Source organism: Morus notabilis, unplaced genomic scaffold, assembly GCF_000414095.1.
Source record: "Morus notabilis unplaced genomic scaffold, ASM41409v2 Scaffold315, whole genome shotgun sequence".
NCBI classification, from domain to species: domain Eukaryota; kingdom Viridiplantae; phylum Streptophyta; class Magnoliopsida; order Rosales; family Moraceae; genus Morus; species Morus notabilis.
This window is the reverse complement of record NW_010360512.1, coordinates 13,527-27,660: the sequence shown is the minus strand read 5'-3', so window position 1 is coordinate 27,660 and position 14,134 is coordinate 13,527. Positions and strand designations below refer to the sequence as shown.

Sequence of the window (14,134 nt, the reverse complement as noted above, 5' to 3'; positions counted from 1 at the left end):
AGCAGGAATTTCTATGTAAGTGAAGACATATAAAAACAAAATTTGGGTTCATAATAAATACATCAAACATCGAACACCAACCTATATAGTTTTGCATTTAGTTTCAAATGTTCCATTTGACAAACATTAACATTAATGTATTGTTCTTAGAGACAATTGAACTGAGGTCCTACATGTTTCACTGTCTAAACTGACTACACTAAATAAAATGTTAAAACCAGTATTATCCTAAGACCTCCAGCACATAGACCAGGTATAAAACTTGATGCATAAGTGTAGAAAGTGAAATATTCATTTCGTCGTGTTGATAACTTGATACCCTCATTCCGGGAGAGATCACAATTGTCAATTATGTCTTCATAATCTTATACCACTTATGTCTCAAGGTACCCTAGTCATAAATTGTTAGTGAGAGAGACCAACTTGGTACAGAAATCATTTATGAAGACACAAATTCTTTTTTTCCCAGGATAGCTTATCTGGGAGAGTTTGACAATTATAGCTTCTAACTAGTTTGTTTATGTATTTAAAATGTCCCAAAAACAAACTTCATGTTATTTACTTCACGTGGCACAATTCACTAATGTTTTGCAGCTAAAAGAATAGCAGATAGATTTTCTAATATAACATAACTCTATCATACTACTACCACAAAAAATCAAAATTTTCATATAAGCTGTTATGATGGTACTGCAATCTTGCTTCAATTACCATTGACACCAGTTCATACTAAAAACCAATGCATAATAATAATTCAAATGCATCAATCAATAAGTAAATAACAGATAAAGAAAAGAAAAGGTTAGTTATTTTATTACCAGTGTGGCCAGTGAAGATGTGCATCGAATCATCAGCCTCATCTGAAACCCATCAAAACAAAAAAAAAACTAAATGATTAACTTGAAGATGTATGAAATTGAGAGATTTCAACAAAAGCTTAAGTCCAGGAAAAATGCAAAGAATTGGAGTTAAAGCTGGAAAAAAAAGCACGAACTAATTCATCCAAAAAAAATGAAGAAAAATGCACAGAAATGGAGTTAAAAGTAGACATACCTGCAAATTCGACATCTTCGTCGGCATCAGGAAGGTCTGCATCGCATCAAGCGCATCACCAAAGTGATCAATAACCAATCAATTGATGTATACATAGACACAAACATAAAGTTCTAGAGAGAGAGAGAGAGAACCTTCTTCATCGACGGTAACTTCGTGGATGATGTCGGACTCGTCGAGGAAAACCTCGCCATGATCGTCTTCCTCTTCCTCGGCGGGAACACGCGATGGACTGTTCATCGTCGTTGTCTGCCAAACAGAGAACTGAGGTTTTGCTTGGCTGTTGGCCGCCGAATGGTCTGCGTTTTACAGGTCTCGTTCGTCGCCCATGATCAACGGTTGATATCTTAGAAATGTAAGAATCTTAAGATCGACGGCTGAGATTTTCAGAATGGTTAGTGTTAAGAGTTTTTGGCTCAATTTAAAACGTTTCACTTTTTAATTAAAAAAAACGTCAAACAGAATTACTAGAAAATGAATTAATTTTTTCCTTTTGAAGGGGCATAAATATAAACATCGGGGAATTGCAGTTAGACAATGGCAAAAATCAACAAATCAAAGACGCAGAGTTTGAGTCGAACAGCCAAAAGCGACCAAGCGAACAGCCAAAAGCATAACTTGAAGTCCATATCCGCGTTGAATTTGATTTTGTTCAACTTTATTGCCAGCCAAGTATTCTGATTTCTAAATTTCTTATTATTGTTATATTGAGATTATCTCCCTTTAGAGTTTGTAGCCAGAATGCCACAAGACAATTCAAAATGTAGGTGGAGAAATATTTTTACAAGAGCTAATGCTTGAAAAGATATTGGCTAAAACAGAATACAATGCTGAAGAAAAAGACAAATCCAAATAATGACAATCAAATAAACAGAAGAATCGAAAACTTTGCACAATAGCAAGTGTGAATTAGCAGATCACAAACCAATGATATAGACTAGACTGATCTTTGCTTGAAGATACCTTGAGTTTGAATTTCTTTATCTTCTTCCCACTTATATTCTTTTATTCTCATCTTTTCTAATTGAATAGAGCTAAAAGTTTCAGCGAGGGAAAAACATACAAAACAGGAACTTGCGTTTTTTTGTTAGATTTTTTAGCAGTAGACTAGAGAGTCATAGATGAGATATTAAAAAGTTATGGGATCTACGACACTAGCCATCCATGGAGAACAAGGTCTTTCTCTGCTTCATTCGTAATAACGAAATCTCAAAAAACTAGGTGAAGTTTAGCATTTCCCTCAATTTTATTATCTGATTTTCATCAAGGACTTAGTCAAAGTGCAGGAACAAGGTCTTTTTCTCTGTCAAGTAGCGCATGGCATTTTGTTATTAGAATTTATGGGTGCGTTTATAACTCGTTTTAAAATAATTTTATTTTTTTGTATAAAAATAAAAATGAAAATATTTTCAATATCAAACATAAATTATTTTTAAAAATGTGTTTAGTAATTTTATCAAGAGATTATTTTCAGTATATAAAAATCTATTAATATCTCTCTCCTTATGCTCGAGAGAGGAGAGAAATGAAATAAAAAATGAAAAATAACTTTTTCATTACTTTCCCATTTTACACTAAACTAAAAAATTATTTTCATTCATGTTTTTTATCTTTAATTATGTCATGCCGTTTCTCTCATATTTTTATTTTTTCTCAAAAAACCTAAAAAATAAAAATAAAATCAACTTCAAAGGCCTATATTTCTTCATTTCCTTTTAGAAGAATGTTTGTGTTGATTTTAATCATGAATCCGTGGCTAAAGTGATGAGCAATCATGTATCGGGATATGCAAATCCACTGCGAACTGTGTGGAAGGATTGTTTTGTTGATGCATTATTGTTGAAAAATAAGAACATGATATTACGCAGGTCCACTATCTTGTCAGAATTTGTCGGCTGCACCTTCCGAATTTACAATGGAAAAACTTTTATAAAGTGTAAGATCATTGAAGAAAAGGTCGGTCATAAGTTCGGAGAGTTTGCTATGACGCGGAAACGAAGAAGTTTGGGTTCAGCAAAAAGGCAATGTACCAAGAAAGAAGAAGGGTAAAAAGGCAATGTACCTAGAAGATGCCCACAAAGAGTTCAAAATTTCACCATTCCATATCAACTGTGGTAGTTAGTTTTTTCTTACGTACCACGTTGAAATTGATTTTCTTTTTTCGTTTATTTTTTGTTACAATATTAAATAAATCTTCTTGAGCGCCTCTATTTGTTTTTGGTCTGAATTAGGCAAGTATTGACATCTCTATTTGTTTACATAACTTTCTTTTAGTATCGTTCTTGTGGAAACCTAGCAAGCACTCATTCTTGGAGAATTTCATTTATCATTCCATATTATCCGTTCACTTCGCTGATTCGAGTTTAGAATTCGAGTTGAGATGTGACTTTATGTGAGAGCTTTTTACTGTAACAAAAAAGTTAAATGTGATTGTTTGTGAGAGTTTTTTACTATAGAAAAACTCGAATTAGCGAAGTGAACGGGCCCAATTTAAAACGTTATTAATTAAATTACTAAATAAAATTAATCTTAAAAAATAAAAAATTCTAAAATAGTTGAGATATTTATTTGATTGAAAATATTTATTTGAACATCTTAAAATGATAGATTTTTTAAAGTCAGAAAGTGTTTTGGACATTTGAATAAAAAAGATACAAACATCCCTTTTGAAGAAAATACTATAGTAACAAAAGTTTTGAAATGTAGTTTACCAACTATTCATCCCTTTTATTGTTTTGATTTGCGGTGTTCATGGGTCTTGCTCCCTTTAGAGTTTTGATGTTCTAGTTTGTGGATTTTTTTTCGTTTTTCATTTGCAATAATAGTGGTTCTTCATCTGCAAGATATGTTTCTTTGTGGGTTTTGTCTTGTTTTTGTGCTATATGTTTCTCGTATCAGTTGATTAGATTGTTTCCATCAACTATAGAGAATATATGAAAGAGCCATATTTGTGCTTGATTTTTTATGTACCATTTTAGGTGATCTTTATTTGTGAAGTCATATTTCCTATAATAGGAGCTACGTGTATGGCTTAGTGTTTGTAACACCTTTTTATATTTTGGAATATATTACCCACTTTAAAACAATAAATAAATTGATTAATTTCATTGGTACTCCTAAATTTTAGAGTCATTCTAACTTTATCACCTGAATTAGAGATGCAAGAACGGCCCGGCCCGGCCCGACCCGTTATTCTTAGGCCCACGCGGGCCGTAGGCCTGGCCGGCCCAACCCATGAATTTTGTGGGCCGGCCCATATAATAATTATCTCGGCCCAGCCCACACCATGGGCTAATTTTATGTGAGCCAGGATGAGTTGTTCTATGGGCCTTGAATGAGCTAGCTCATTCAAGGCTCATCTTGGCTCATCATGGGGTTTAGATGAGCTAGCCCATCTAAGCATGCAATTTTTAATTTGTTTATTTCAATTTTTTTCTTTTTAAATTTTTAAACAAGTTAACAAATATAAAAATTTGAATAGTCAATGTAAATGTGAAAATGGATATTTTATTTACGATTGTCTCATTAAATAAAAACCTTTATAAGGAAAACCCAGTAGGACAAAACCTTGGTAAGAAAAAAAGAGTACAATCAGGATAATTATACATAAGATGTTTACAAAATTACTAAAAAAAAAAGAAAAAAAACATGAAAATATTATGGGCCTAGACGGGCCGGGCTGGGTCGGCCCATCATGGGCCTAGACGGGCCGGCCCAAGCCCAGCCTAACCTATGATTTTTCATAGGCCGTGCCGGGTTGGCCTAGCCCGGCCCAAGCCCAGCTTGTCCCATGATTTTTCATGGGCCGTACCGGGCTAGCCCATGGGCCGATATATGTTGGCCCAGCCCAACCCACTAATATTTATGGGCTGGGCCGTGCCTTAAACAGTGACGGGCCGGGCCGGGCCTGGGCCGGCCCGCGGGCGCCAGCTCATTGTTGTATCTCTAACCTGAACTTTAAAAACTCTCACTTTGCCCTTATAAACTCTGAATTATTTCGACTTAATCTCTTGTTGTAATTTTTGTTAAAAACATACGGAAAAAAAGAGAGTTAAGTGTGACTATGTTATTTTTATCTATTTGTTTTTAACACAAATTTAAATAGAAAGATCATGTGACTATAAAACTCTATTTTTTTTTTATCTATTTTGAACAGAAATTATAACAAAAAAATTAAATGGTAATAATTTAAAATTTATAAATAAAATGAGAATTTTTAAAATTTATGAGATAAGTAGAGAATGGTCCTAATAATTCTAAATAAATAAATAAAGCGGGGGCTAATTCTGTAATTTCAGTTCTTCTCTCCTCTCATTATAGCCCTAGGGCCAGGCTCCTCCTCTGAGACAAAACCATCGCAGCGAGCAAAGAGGGTTTAAGGATTTAAGAACCCAGCTGCAGACAAGCATGGCTCTGAGATCGGCGGCGGCGGCGGCTGCTCCTCGCGGCTTGCTCAGACGGCTCTTCTCAACGGCTTCCACTTCTCCTTTCATTCCGCCGACCCCCGCTGCGGCTCAGGCTCGAGAGCAGGCCGAACCGAGCTCAAATCTCTTCGTCTCTGGTACTTCCCCTCTATCTTTTCCTTTAATGTTTGCCATAGTTGTTGGAAAATTATTATTTGTTTTCGGTTTCGAAATTTGTTCTAGGTTCTGGGTGTTCACAGATTTTTGTTGCTTCGGAAGATAGTAGCTTTGCCTCTGTTTCTCGCAATAGCATTTAGAAAGCTCTTAATTCTTTGTGGTATTCAAAATGTAAGATCCATAATAGACCGATTAGAGACTGAAAAATGTTTATGGTTGATTTTTCTGTTTTTCCCCCGTTTCTCTCTTGCACCAGTAGCGAGAGGATGGAAGCTTTTAGAACTTGAGATCGCAGTGACTAAAAAGTTGAATGTCTTACGTTGGTACTTGGTGGTTGGTTGGGAAAGTTCGTTAATTGCAGTATGTCTTAGTTGTGGTTTTTGGATGATTGGAGAGATGGATCGGTTCTGAATTTTATTGCTGATTGCAGTTAAAGATGTATGTGAAATTAGAAAAATACAATAAAAGTGGATCCTATTCTTTTTCAACCCTTTGACATGTTTTATATATTGCAAAATCATTTCATTTCATGTTGTTTGTCATTCCTGTTTCTTTTGAGCATGCTTGGATGATTTAGTTTAGTTGGAAATATGGTGAGGCAGGTATATTTCAAACATTAAGTTGCTATATTCGCATTTGAGTATTTGATCTTAATATCTTTGTTTCCTCCAGGACTTAGTAAACGTACAACGACAGAAAAATTACACGAATCCTTTTCTCAGTTTGGTGAAGTAGTACATGGTATGTTGTTTCTCTTTCTCCCTCTCTATATTCATTCCTTTCCCTTCCTCTATTGGAAATTATGAACGATTATTACATTTACAGCTAGAGTGGTGACTGATCGTGTATCGGGATACTCAAAGGGATTTGGTTTTGTAAAATATGCTACTCTAGAAGACGCCGCAAAAGGTATAGAGGGCATGGATGGCAAGGTGAGTTGGTAACATTTGTAACACTTTCGTTCACTTAAGAAGATGAAAGGTGGTTTTCTAACAGTACATGCTAAGCTACTCTCACCTACCATGATGCATTAAAATTAGAGTGTCTAGTAAGGAATTTAGATATTCCTTTGTTTTGTGATCATCGAGACCTTAGACAACCTTGGAAAGATTATTGTATTGCAAGATTTCTCGTTATGTTGAGTATGCCCTTAGTAACTATCATAAGAGGCAATCTGTTTTGCATTCTCTCTTCCTCAGCTCTTTCTATATTTGCATAATGGGGCCGCTCTTTTTCTCTTAAGGAAAAGGAATAAGGGGAAACAAGGAATGACAAAGCAATTATCTGTCTCTGTTTCATACTCCATGTTAACTTTTGAGAAACAACTAATCTCATAGCCACTTGTCTCCTCTTCTCAATGCTACTTCTATGCTCTGCTTTCACGTGAAAGGAAAAAAAAAGTTGAGTTGATGGAATTGAGTTAATTAAACTCGAGTTTCTTTTGTTGTGGGAGTGTTGAGTGTTACATTGGGAAAATATTATGGTTTCTCAGTTTTTAGTTTACAATTTCTTTGTATTTTTCATGAATATAATCATTCTGAGCTTCTTTTTTTTGCTTTAGTAGCGTTTGTGCCTTTTTTCCTCCCTTTGCTGAAGAAATTTGGGCTTTCACTAATTAGATTTACATATTGATCCACACCACGCCACAGTCCCAACCCAGCCATGCCATTGTGGTCACTCTTCAAAAATGGTCTTGCATTCTAGAATTGATTAGCTTCTGTGTTTGTCTGTGGTTTTGTAGTTTCTAGATGGTTGGGTTATATTCGCTGAGTACGCAAGGCCCAGACCGCCACCGGGCCAGCCTGGAAACAATATGACTCCTCCATTTGGTCGTCGGTGACCGACTTCTATACGAAACTCAAAGAGAACAGTTTTTTGTATTTAATCCATCTTTATTTATCAATTATTGTTGACGAATCTTCATTGAGAGGTGGGTTGATCTTCACTGCCTTGTATTCTTAAGTTGTGGGCATCAACCGGCGAATATTAGAATACAGATGTCAAATTTCCATGTCACTGAAATTTGTACTTTTTTTCTTTCTTTATGAACCATTTTGATGGATTTGTATTGTACTAATAACAAACCATAAAGTGGAAACCAAAGATGGAGAATGGATAGATCTGTTCTGTTGACTCTTTTCTCTGTTTTGCATTTTGTAATTGAAGTTTTATTAATGGCTGCTTTTATCTTGAATATGCTTGAGCTTTGGTAAAAAGCTGAGATGTGCACAAGTCAAGCATTTATGTTGCCTGCTAAGAATTCAAGGCCAGTTTTAATTCCACAGTATTTGCACGTCTAAGTTGGGTTCATTTAGTGACTTTTAATCAGATAATAAACGCTGATATTTATTGCTGTGCCATAAGACTCCTAATTTCATTAAGATGTAAACGGGTTGGTCCATATAAGAGTATTCCATAAAAAGTGAACCTAATTGTTTGATTACATATACTTCTTGGCGATAATGGATAAGAGGCTAAGCATTTAATAATTGGGGTGATGTGAAAAAAAAAAAAAAAAAAAAAAAAAAAAAAAAAAAAGGTGAAAAATCCCAAAGCAAATTAAACAAATCGATGTTCAAAGTTAAGAAGCTTTATACCTCAGCTTTAATTTCCCATAAAACTTGGACCTTGTACAAGCCCGTTTGGTTGGGGGATTCGTTCTCTTATTCAAATCATGGTTTATGATTCGCTATAGTATTTTCTCTCATAAAAAACACACGTAAATAAAAAATAGTTCTAATCTTATGGTTTTAATATATGAATCAAACGGGTGATGTCTCGTTAGGCCTTGCGACATGGGCATCATTTTGTTCGACGAGGAAAATTGATCGATCAATTAGGAGAATGTGACTAAGGGAAAAGGAAATTAACAAATAACCAATTTATAGAAAAATAGCAAATTTTAAAACTATTTAGATTTATGATTAGGTAAAAAAAAGATTTTTTTCACGTAAATTTTTTTTTTCTCACGACAAAATCGGTTGATTAGGATAAAATTGTATCCCTTCGAAACTGCAGTTCAAAACAAATCGCAAAAGAAACAAGAATTAATGTGTAGATTCCTTTTTTTTTCCTTTTGTCATAGCAAGCTCTATCTAACTTGTAATAACGGGGATTTTTCTTTCAGTTAAAAAAGAATAATATTGACAAATACCTTTTAAAAGTGTATGAGTCAAGATTTTTACTTTTTATCTTTGATTTATAATTTTTTAATCAAATAATTATATTAATAAAATGGTATTTATTAAAAATAAATGGTAAAGGTTCAAACTCATAAAATTTTCATTTTTTTCTTTTAAAAAAGGTGAGTTTTGATTTTTTTTTCTATTTATATATAAACAAAATTTTTACATATAAATGGAAATAAAAAAAATTCACTAAACTTATCAGAGTAACTTCTTACATTGATGTATTGTTTAATCGGAATTCAATCCAAATCACGTTTTTTCTTGTCCCTGAGCCTTCATTAGCCTCTAAATTCTCTTTTAATCCACTACAATTTCTAGGAAATTTAACTACCGAACCTCCTCAGAAAAGGCCCTCGATTGATTGAGCCCAAATTTTGCAGCTGGGCGATGAAGGAGAAGCTAACCGTGAAGGCAGCGTTTGGCCCACGCACAACTGCGACGCAAAATGACCGACAAACAGAAGACGAAAATCAGCATCCTTCTACCCTAAGCAAACGCTCGTAAACGACGTCGACGCGTATTTTCCACATCAAAAACTCTCTCCTTATCAAATATCAAATATCTATCAATTTTTCATACTTGAGTTGAGTCAGTGTTGTGTGTACAGACCAGAGCAGGTAATTAATACTACCCCTCTAATCCAAATTCCCGTCTCTTTTCTCTTTTCATCAGAGCAAAAGAAAAAAATATATATATCTATATTTCTTTGCGCAGAGAATTGAAGAAATCTTTGGATTTTGCGAGAAGAAAGAAATTGTGGGTGTTTTGGGGTTTGGTCGTAAATTTTTTATCTTCTTCGACCATGTTGGATTCTTTCTTCAACAAGGGCTTTAAAGCTGCGAAATGGTAAACTAAGTTTCGTTTTTCTTATTTTAATGATTGTTGTTGTTATCATAGTATTTTTGTTTTCGTTTGATTCTCATTCAATTTTAATTTCTGGGTCTATAAGTTTTGTGAGATCGGAAACTTGGATCGAATTCTTGTGCCCTTTTTGGCTGCTGCGAAACTGTTCGGAAACAGCTTAGAAAATCGAGTTTTCGTTTATTGTTTTAGGAAACTAAAGGATCGATCAAGTTATAGGGAAAATCATAACGTGAAAAGCCTATTATTTTGTATCACATTTTCATAGCAAGTGAACAAAGATATTATTGCTTCTTGAAATCTACGTTGTTTTAGTTAGACAGATTGATACTTGGTTACTTTAGCATGATTCTAGACACTTGTTGATTCTCTGATGCAAATCTTATATTTTTTGTTTGAGACTTAGTTTTGCAATGATTTGGTTAGATTTTTGCTCTATTAATATCCAGAAGCTTGCTGATTATCGGATGAAAATCTTTTTTTTTTTTTTTAAAAAATTAAAAATTTACAGTAAAACCCTGCTGAAATTGGCGATTCCGCGGATAAAGTTGCTGAGAAACAGGAGGGAGGTTCAGTTAAAGCAGATGCGGAGAGACATTGCCAAGCTTCTTGAGACCGGTCAAGAAGCTACTGCTCGTATTCGGGTATAGCCCTCTTTTGACAAGATGTTTCTGTCGTTGTTGAATTTGTGAAAATGCTTGGTCTTATTGAAGTTTCCCTTGTAGGTTGAGCATATAATTAGAGAAGAGAATATGATGGCGGCGCAGGAGATTATTGAGCTATTCTGCGAGCTTATTACCGTTCGCCTTCCCATTATCGAAACACAAAGGTTTTCCCTGGCCAACTAATTATTTCTTGTACTTTTTTTGTTTTGTGCTTCATGCTTCTGTTCTTGGTATGAATAATTCTTTGTCTAAGTTATGAGAATGATTTTATCATACCCTTTGCTTTTACGTAAGTGAGGTGAAGCTTGTAGCATCAATTCCAGGAAGTATATATCCCTTTGACTATGACTAATTTTTCATTATTACTTTCATTTTGGCTGTGGTTGGGGTTTTACTTTTACTATTTGTTTTGTAAGTAACACTTGAATTGGAGTTGTAACCCTCGGTTTTGTACAGGGAATGTCCACTAGACTTGAAAGAAGCGATCTCTAGTGTGTGTTTTGCTGCACCAAGGTGTGCCGATTTGCCGGAATTACTGCAGGTTCAAATACTATTTGCATCTAAATATGGAAAGGAATTTGTAGCAGCTGCGACTGAGCTCATACCAGATTGTGGTGTCAATCGCCAGGTTTTATGAAACTATAGCTTGATTTACTCTTGAATTTTTCTATTATTTTCCATCATATTTTCTCTCTCTGATTTTTTGTCTTTACTGCAACTGCAGTTAATCGAATTGCTATCAGTTCGTGCTCCTTCGCCTGAAAAGAAACTGAAGCTTCTGAAAGAAATTGCTGAAGAGCATGAATTAGATTGGGATCCAGCTGCATCTGAATCTGAATTTTTCAAATCACACGAAGATCTATTGGTAAATACTGTATTTCTCTTGATAGGCTTGACTTTTCTTTTTCATTTTCTTCTTCTGGTGTACCCTTCTCAAATTGTTCTCCCTTTGTCAGAATGGCCCAACACAGTTCGTTAGTGGCTCTAAATTGCCCCTTCCCAAAGAAAAAAACGAGGAGATATCCGAGACTTCCTCTAATCAAGCCCACCAAGAACAGCATGATTCTGATAACGACTTGGACGACCTAGATTTTCCTGAAGTTCCTAAGGTATCAGTGCGGCCAGGTGAACATGCTGCATCAGCACCATCGATTGTGCCACCTCCACCAATTGTGCCACCACACCCTGAGATTGATCATGAATCAACAAAACATTCCGTAGATATTGGAAACCCACCTGAAGAGCCAGAATATCAGCCCGAGAAAGTGGTTGAAGAAAGATCGATGGCTAAGAAAGATGAAAAGCCTCACACTCCGGTTGGTGGTCTGGAAGATAAACAGTTTGTGCCATTCATCGCTGCCCCATCACTATCTTCTTCATCATTCTCTGTGAGACAAAGTAGTAATTCACCACCACCCCCTCTTTTGAGGACAAGAAGTGAGGCCAAAGTGGATTTGCAGGATGTATTGGCTGCTGCTCAAGCTGCTGCTGACTCAGCTGAACGTGCAGCGGCGGCAGCTCGCTCGGCTGCTAGTCTTGCACAAGTCAGAATTAATGAGCTTTCCAAGAAAACTAATGACCAAGTTCCTCCAAATAGCAGTGAAAACCCCTTTCACACAGGCAGTCCTGGCCGGTCAGCTTCTCTAGAAAAACCTCATTTTGATCGCCGTAACTCTACGGGTGATTCTGACAGTGTTTCAAGTTCCCCAAAACCTCATCATATTGATGAAAGTGTGCATGGATTAGAGGCATCAAATCTTTCTTCGGTGCACTCACTTAAAGCAGATTTTGATGCTGCACTTCCTGAATCCGACCCTGCTCGCCACCAACCTCAAAGACTGCCCTCGATGGATGATGAGCCGTACTTTTCATATCCGAACTTGTTCAGGTCACAAAGCTCTAATCTCCGTTCCGGTGCTCAGTCTTTCAAAGATAACTCTCATTCCCCAGATGAGCGCTGAAGTTTAATCTCTTTCTTTTAAATTACTATTTTTTTTCCTGGTCTTAATGGTTAATAGACGTTATATGATCATAAAACTTGCGCTTAATGATGATATTTTCCATTTTTCTGTAAAGTAATGCAGTTTTCAAGCGAGTGTAGTTAGTCGCGTTCTTTCTCTGTGTTTGTTTCTGAAGGATTGGTACTTACATTAAGTTGGTGAGCCTTGGGAAGATTCAATGTATAAATGCTGTGTATGATGATATTGCTAGGAATAAAAGCACTTTTCTGGATTTTCTTCACTTCTGTTTTGACAATCTGTGCTTTAATTAATTTACAATTTACAATTTTTCTTTAAAAGTCAGCCATAGGTTGGAAATAAGAGTACAAGTCAGCTCCCAAAAATAATTCTTTATTGAGAATTGCCGGTCATCTACAAATTTACATATATTTTTTAGATTGGTTTTGGATTAACTAAACCTTATACGATGAGTCATTCAATTGAATCCAATTTATTAAACACTCAAAATGAAAATTTTAATTCTTTATTGCTATTTCCACAAACCAAAAGAAATGGACCAAAAATAATGAGCCTTTTTCATTCCAATAACAGATATCCACATGTCAAACTCATTTATCTTCTAAACTCCCATTCAGACAAACTAGTGGTTATCCTTCTCCAGACACTGGAATTGGATAGCCTTTTCATTTCCCACAAACAAAGAGAAACACAAACAAACACTGAGAGAGAGATAGAAGGCAAAGCAAGTGAAGGGCAAAGAAGAAGAAGAATTCACCATTCAGCAATGGCCGCTCTCCAGCAAACCCCAATCTCCTTCCGCTCCAAACTCCCTCCCCCAACCTCCGCCTCCCTAACCACTCCCCGAACCCTCTCCTTCTCCTCCTCCGCCGACACCACCAAATTGCCCTCCCTCAGCCGTCGCCTCTCCTACCGCCGCTCCGGTTCCGCCACCGGCGCCCGCATGGTATCCACCGCAGCCGCCAGCTACGCCGTGGCACTGGCCGGCGTGGCGAAATCCAACAACACGCTGGAGGCGACGAGCGCCGACGTCGAGAAGGTCGAGAAGATCTTCTCCGAACCGGCGGTGATCGGCTTCTTCACGAACCCTACGATCGACGAGGAGAAGAAGAGGAAGGTCGTGGACGAGCTGGCCTCGTCGTCGTCCCTTCAGCCGCACACGGCGAATTTCCTCAACATCCTTATCGACGCGAAGAGGATCGACATCATAAAAGACATCGTGAAGGAGTTCGAGACGGTGTACAACACGGAGACGGAGACGGAGCTGGCGGTGGTGAGCTCGGTGGTGCCGCTGGAGTCGCAGCACCTAGCGCAGATAGCGAAGCAGGTGCAGAAGCTGACCGGAGCCAAGAACGTGAGGATCAAGACGTTGATCGATCCGAGCCTTGTGGCGGGATTCACAGTCAGGTTTGGGAGTACTGGATCAAAACTCATTGATTTGAGTGTCAAGAAACAGTTGGAGGAGATCGCTGCTCAGCTTGATTTGGGCGATATTACGCTTTCCACATGAATGAGTGATTTCTCTTTTCAATTCTTCTGTTTCTCTCTCTCCTTTTCTTTTTTAGACATTCATGGAGTGAGTGTTCATTTTTTTTCCCTTTTTTTTTTTTGAATTAATTGTATGAAAAGGTTATAATGATTATGATGATGATAATATATCCATTTACATTGTTTCTAACTCTTGGGAGGTGTTCGGAGTTTTGTCTAAATTATTTGGATTAACATCCTGTAATCAATCGACTTGTGTTATAGGAGGTGAAATTTTGACTTCATCCGTTTGGTTTAGAGATTTAAATAAGCAGAAATTT

At 36.5% G+C, this 14,134-nt stretch overlaps 4 protein-coding genes across 4 annotated transcripts in view; 3 read left to right on the top strand and 1 right to left on the bottom strand.

Moving 5' to 3' along the window:
- LOC21399463 (angio-associated migratory cell protein) overlaps positions 1-1,645 on the bottom strand; it is a 5,640-nt gene extending 3,995 nt beyond the window's left edge. Inside the window, exons 1-3 of the mRNA XM_024164599.1 lie at positions 1,188-1,645; positions 1,054-1,089; positions 819-860 (exon numbers count right to left, since the gene is read on the bottom strand). Coding sequence (XP_024020367.1) covers positions 819-860; positions 1,054-1,089; positions 1,188-1,293 — 184 coding nt within the window. The 5' untranslated portion in view covers positions 1,294-1,645. The remainder of the gene's footprint in view (positions 1-818; positions 861-1,053; positions 1,090-1,187) is intronic.
- A 3,736-nt stretch (positions 1,646-5,381) lies between these two features.
- Positions 5,382-7,770, top strand: LOC21399461 (organelle RRM domain-containing protein 2, mitochondrial). Its single transcript, XM_024164602.1, has 4 exons — positions 5,382-5,614; positions 6,306-6,374; positions 6,459-6,565; positions 7,375-7,770. The coding sequence occupies exons 1-4, from the start codon at positions 5,461-5,463 to the stop codon at positions 7,471-7,473; spliced, it is 429 nt and encodes a 142-aa protein (XP_024020370.1). The 5' UTR covers positions 5,382-5,460; the 3' UTR covers positions 7,474-7,770.
- Positions 7,771-9,110: 1,340 nt separating this feature from the next.
- Positions 9,111-12,588, top strand: LOC21399460. Its single transcript, XM_024164570.1, has 7 exons — positions 9,111-9,438; positions 9,536-9,667; positions 10,194-10,326; positions 10,408-10,511; positions 10,804-10,975; positions 11,072-11,212; positions 11,304-12,588. Exons 2-7 carry the CDS (start codon positions 9,624-9,626, stop codon positions 12,306-12,308), a joined length of 1,599 nt encoding a protein of 532 aa, XP_024020338.1. The 5' UTR covers positions 9,111-9,438; positions 9,536-9,623; the 3' UTR covers positions 12,309-12,588.
- Positions 12,589-12,817: 229 nt separating this feature from the next.
- On the top strand, positions 12,818-13,901 carry LOC21399459 (ATP synthase delta chain, chloroplastic). Its single transcript, XM_010096528.2, has one exon. It carries the CDS (start codon positions 12,874-12,876, stop codon positions 13,834-13,836), a length of 963 nt encoding a protein of 320 aa, XP_010094830.2. The 5' UTR covers positions 12,818-12,873; the 3' UTR covers positions 13,837-13,901.
- The last annotated feature ends 233 nt before the right edge of the window (positions 13,902-14,134 follow it).

Coding starts and splice junctions, on each gene's coding strand:
- LOC21399460 (XM_024164570.1), top strand. CDS start 9,624: ATGTTGGATTCTTTCTTCAACAAGGGCTTTAAAGCTGCGAAATG. Junction 9,668..10,193: donor GGCTTTAAAGCTGCGAAATG/GTAAACTAAGTT, acceptor AAAAATTTACAG/TAAAACCCTGCTGAAATTGG. Junction 11,213..11,303: donor AATCACACGAAGATCTATTG/GTAAATACTGTA, acceptor TCCCTTTGTCAG/AATGGCCCAACACAGTTCGT.
- LOC21399461 (XM_024164602.1), top strand. CDS start 5,461: ATGGCTCTGAGATCGGCGGCGGCGGCGGCTGCTCCTCGCGGCTTGCTC. Junction 5,615..6,305: donor CTCAAATCTCTTCGTCTCTG/GTACTTCCCCTC, acceptor TGTTTCCTCCAG/GACTTAGTAAACGTACAACG. Junction 6,375..6,458: donor GTTTGGTGAAGTAGTACATG/GTATGTTGTTTC, acceptor TTACATTTACAG/CTAGAGTGGTGACTGATCGT.
- LOC21399459 (XM_010096528.2), top strand. CDS start 12,874: ATGAGCCTTTTTCATTCCAATAACAGATATCCACATGTCAAACTCATT.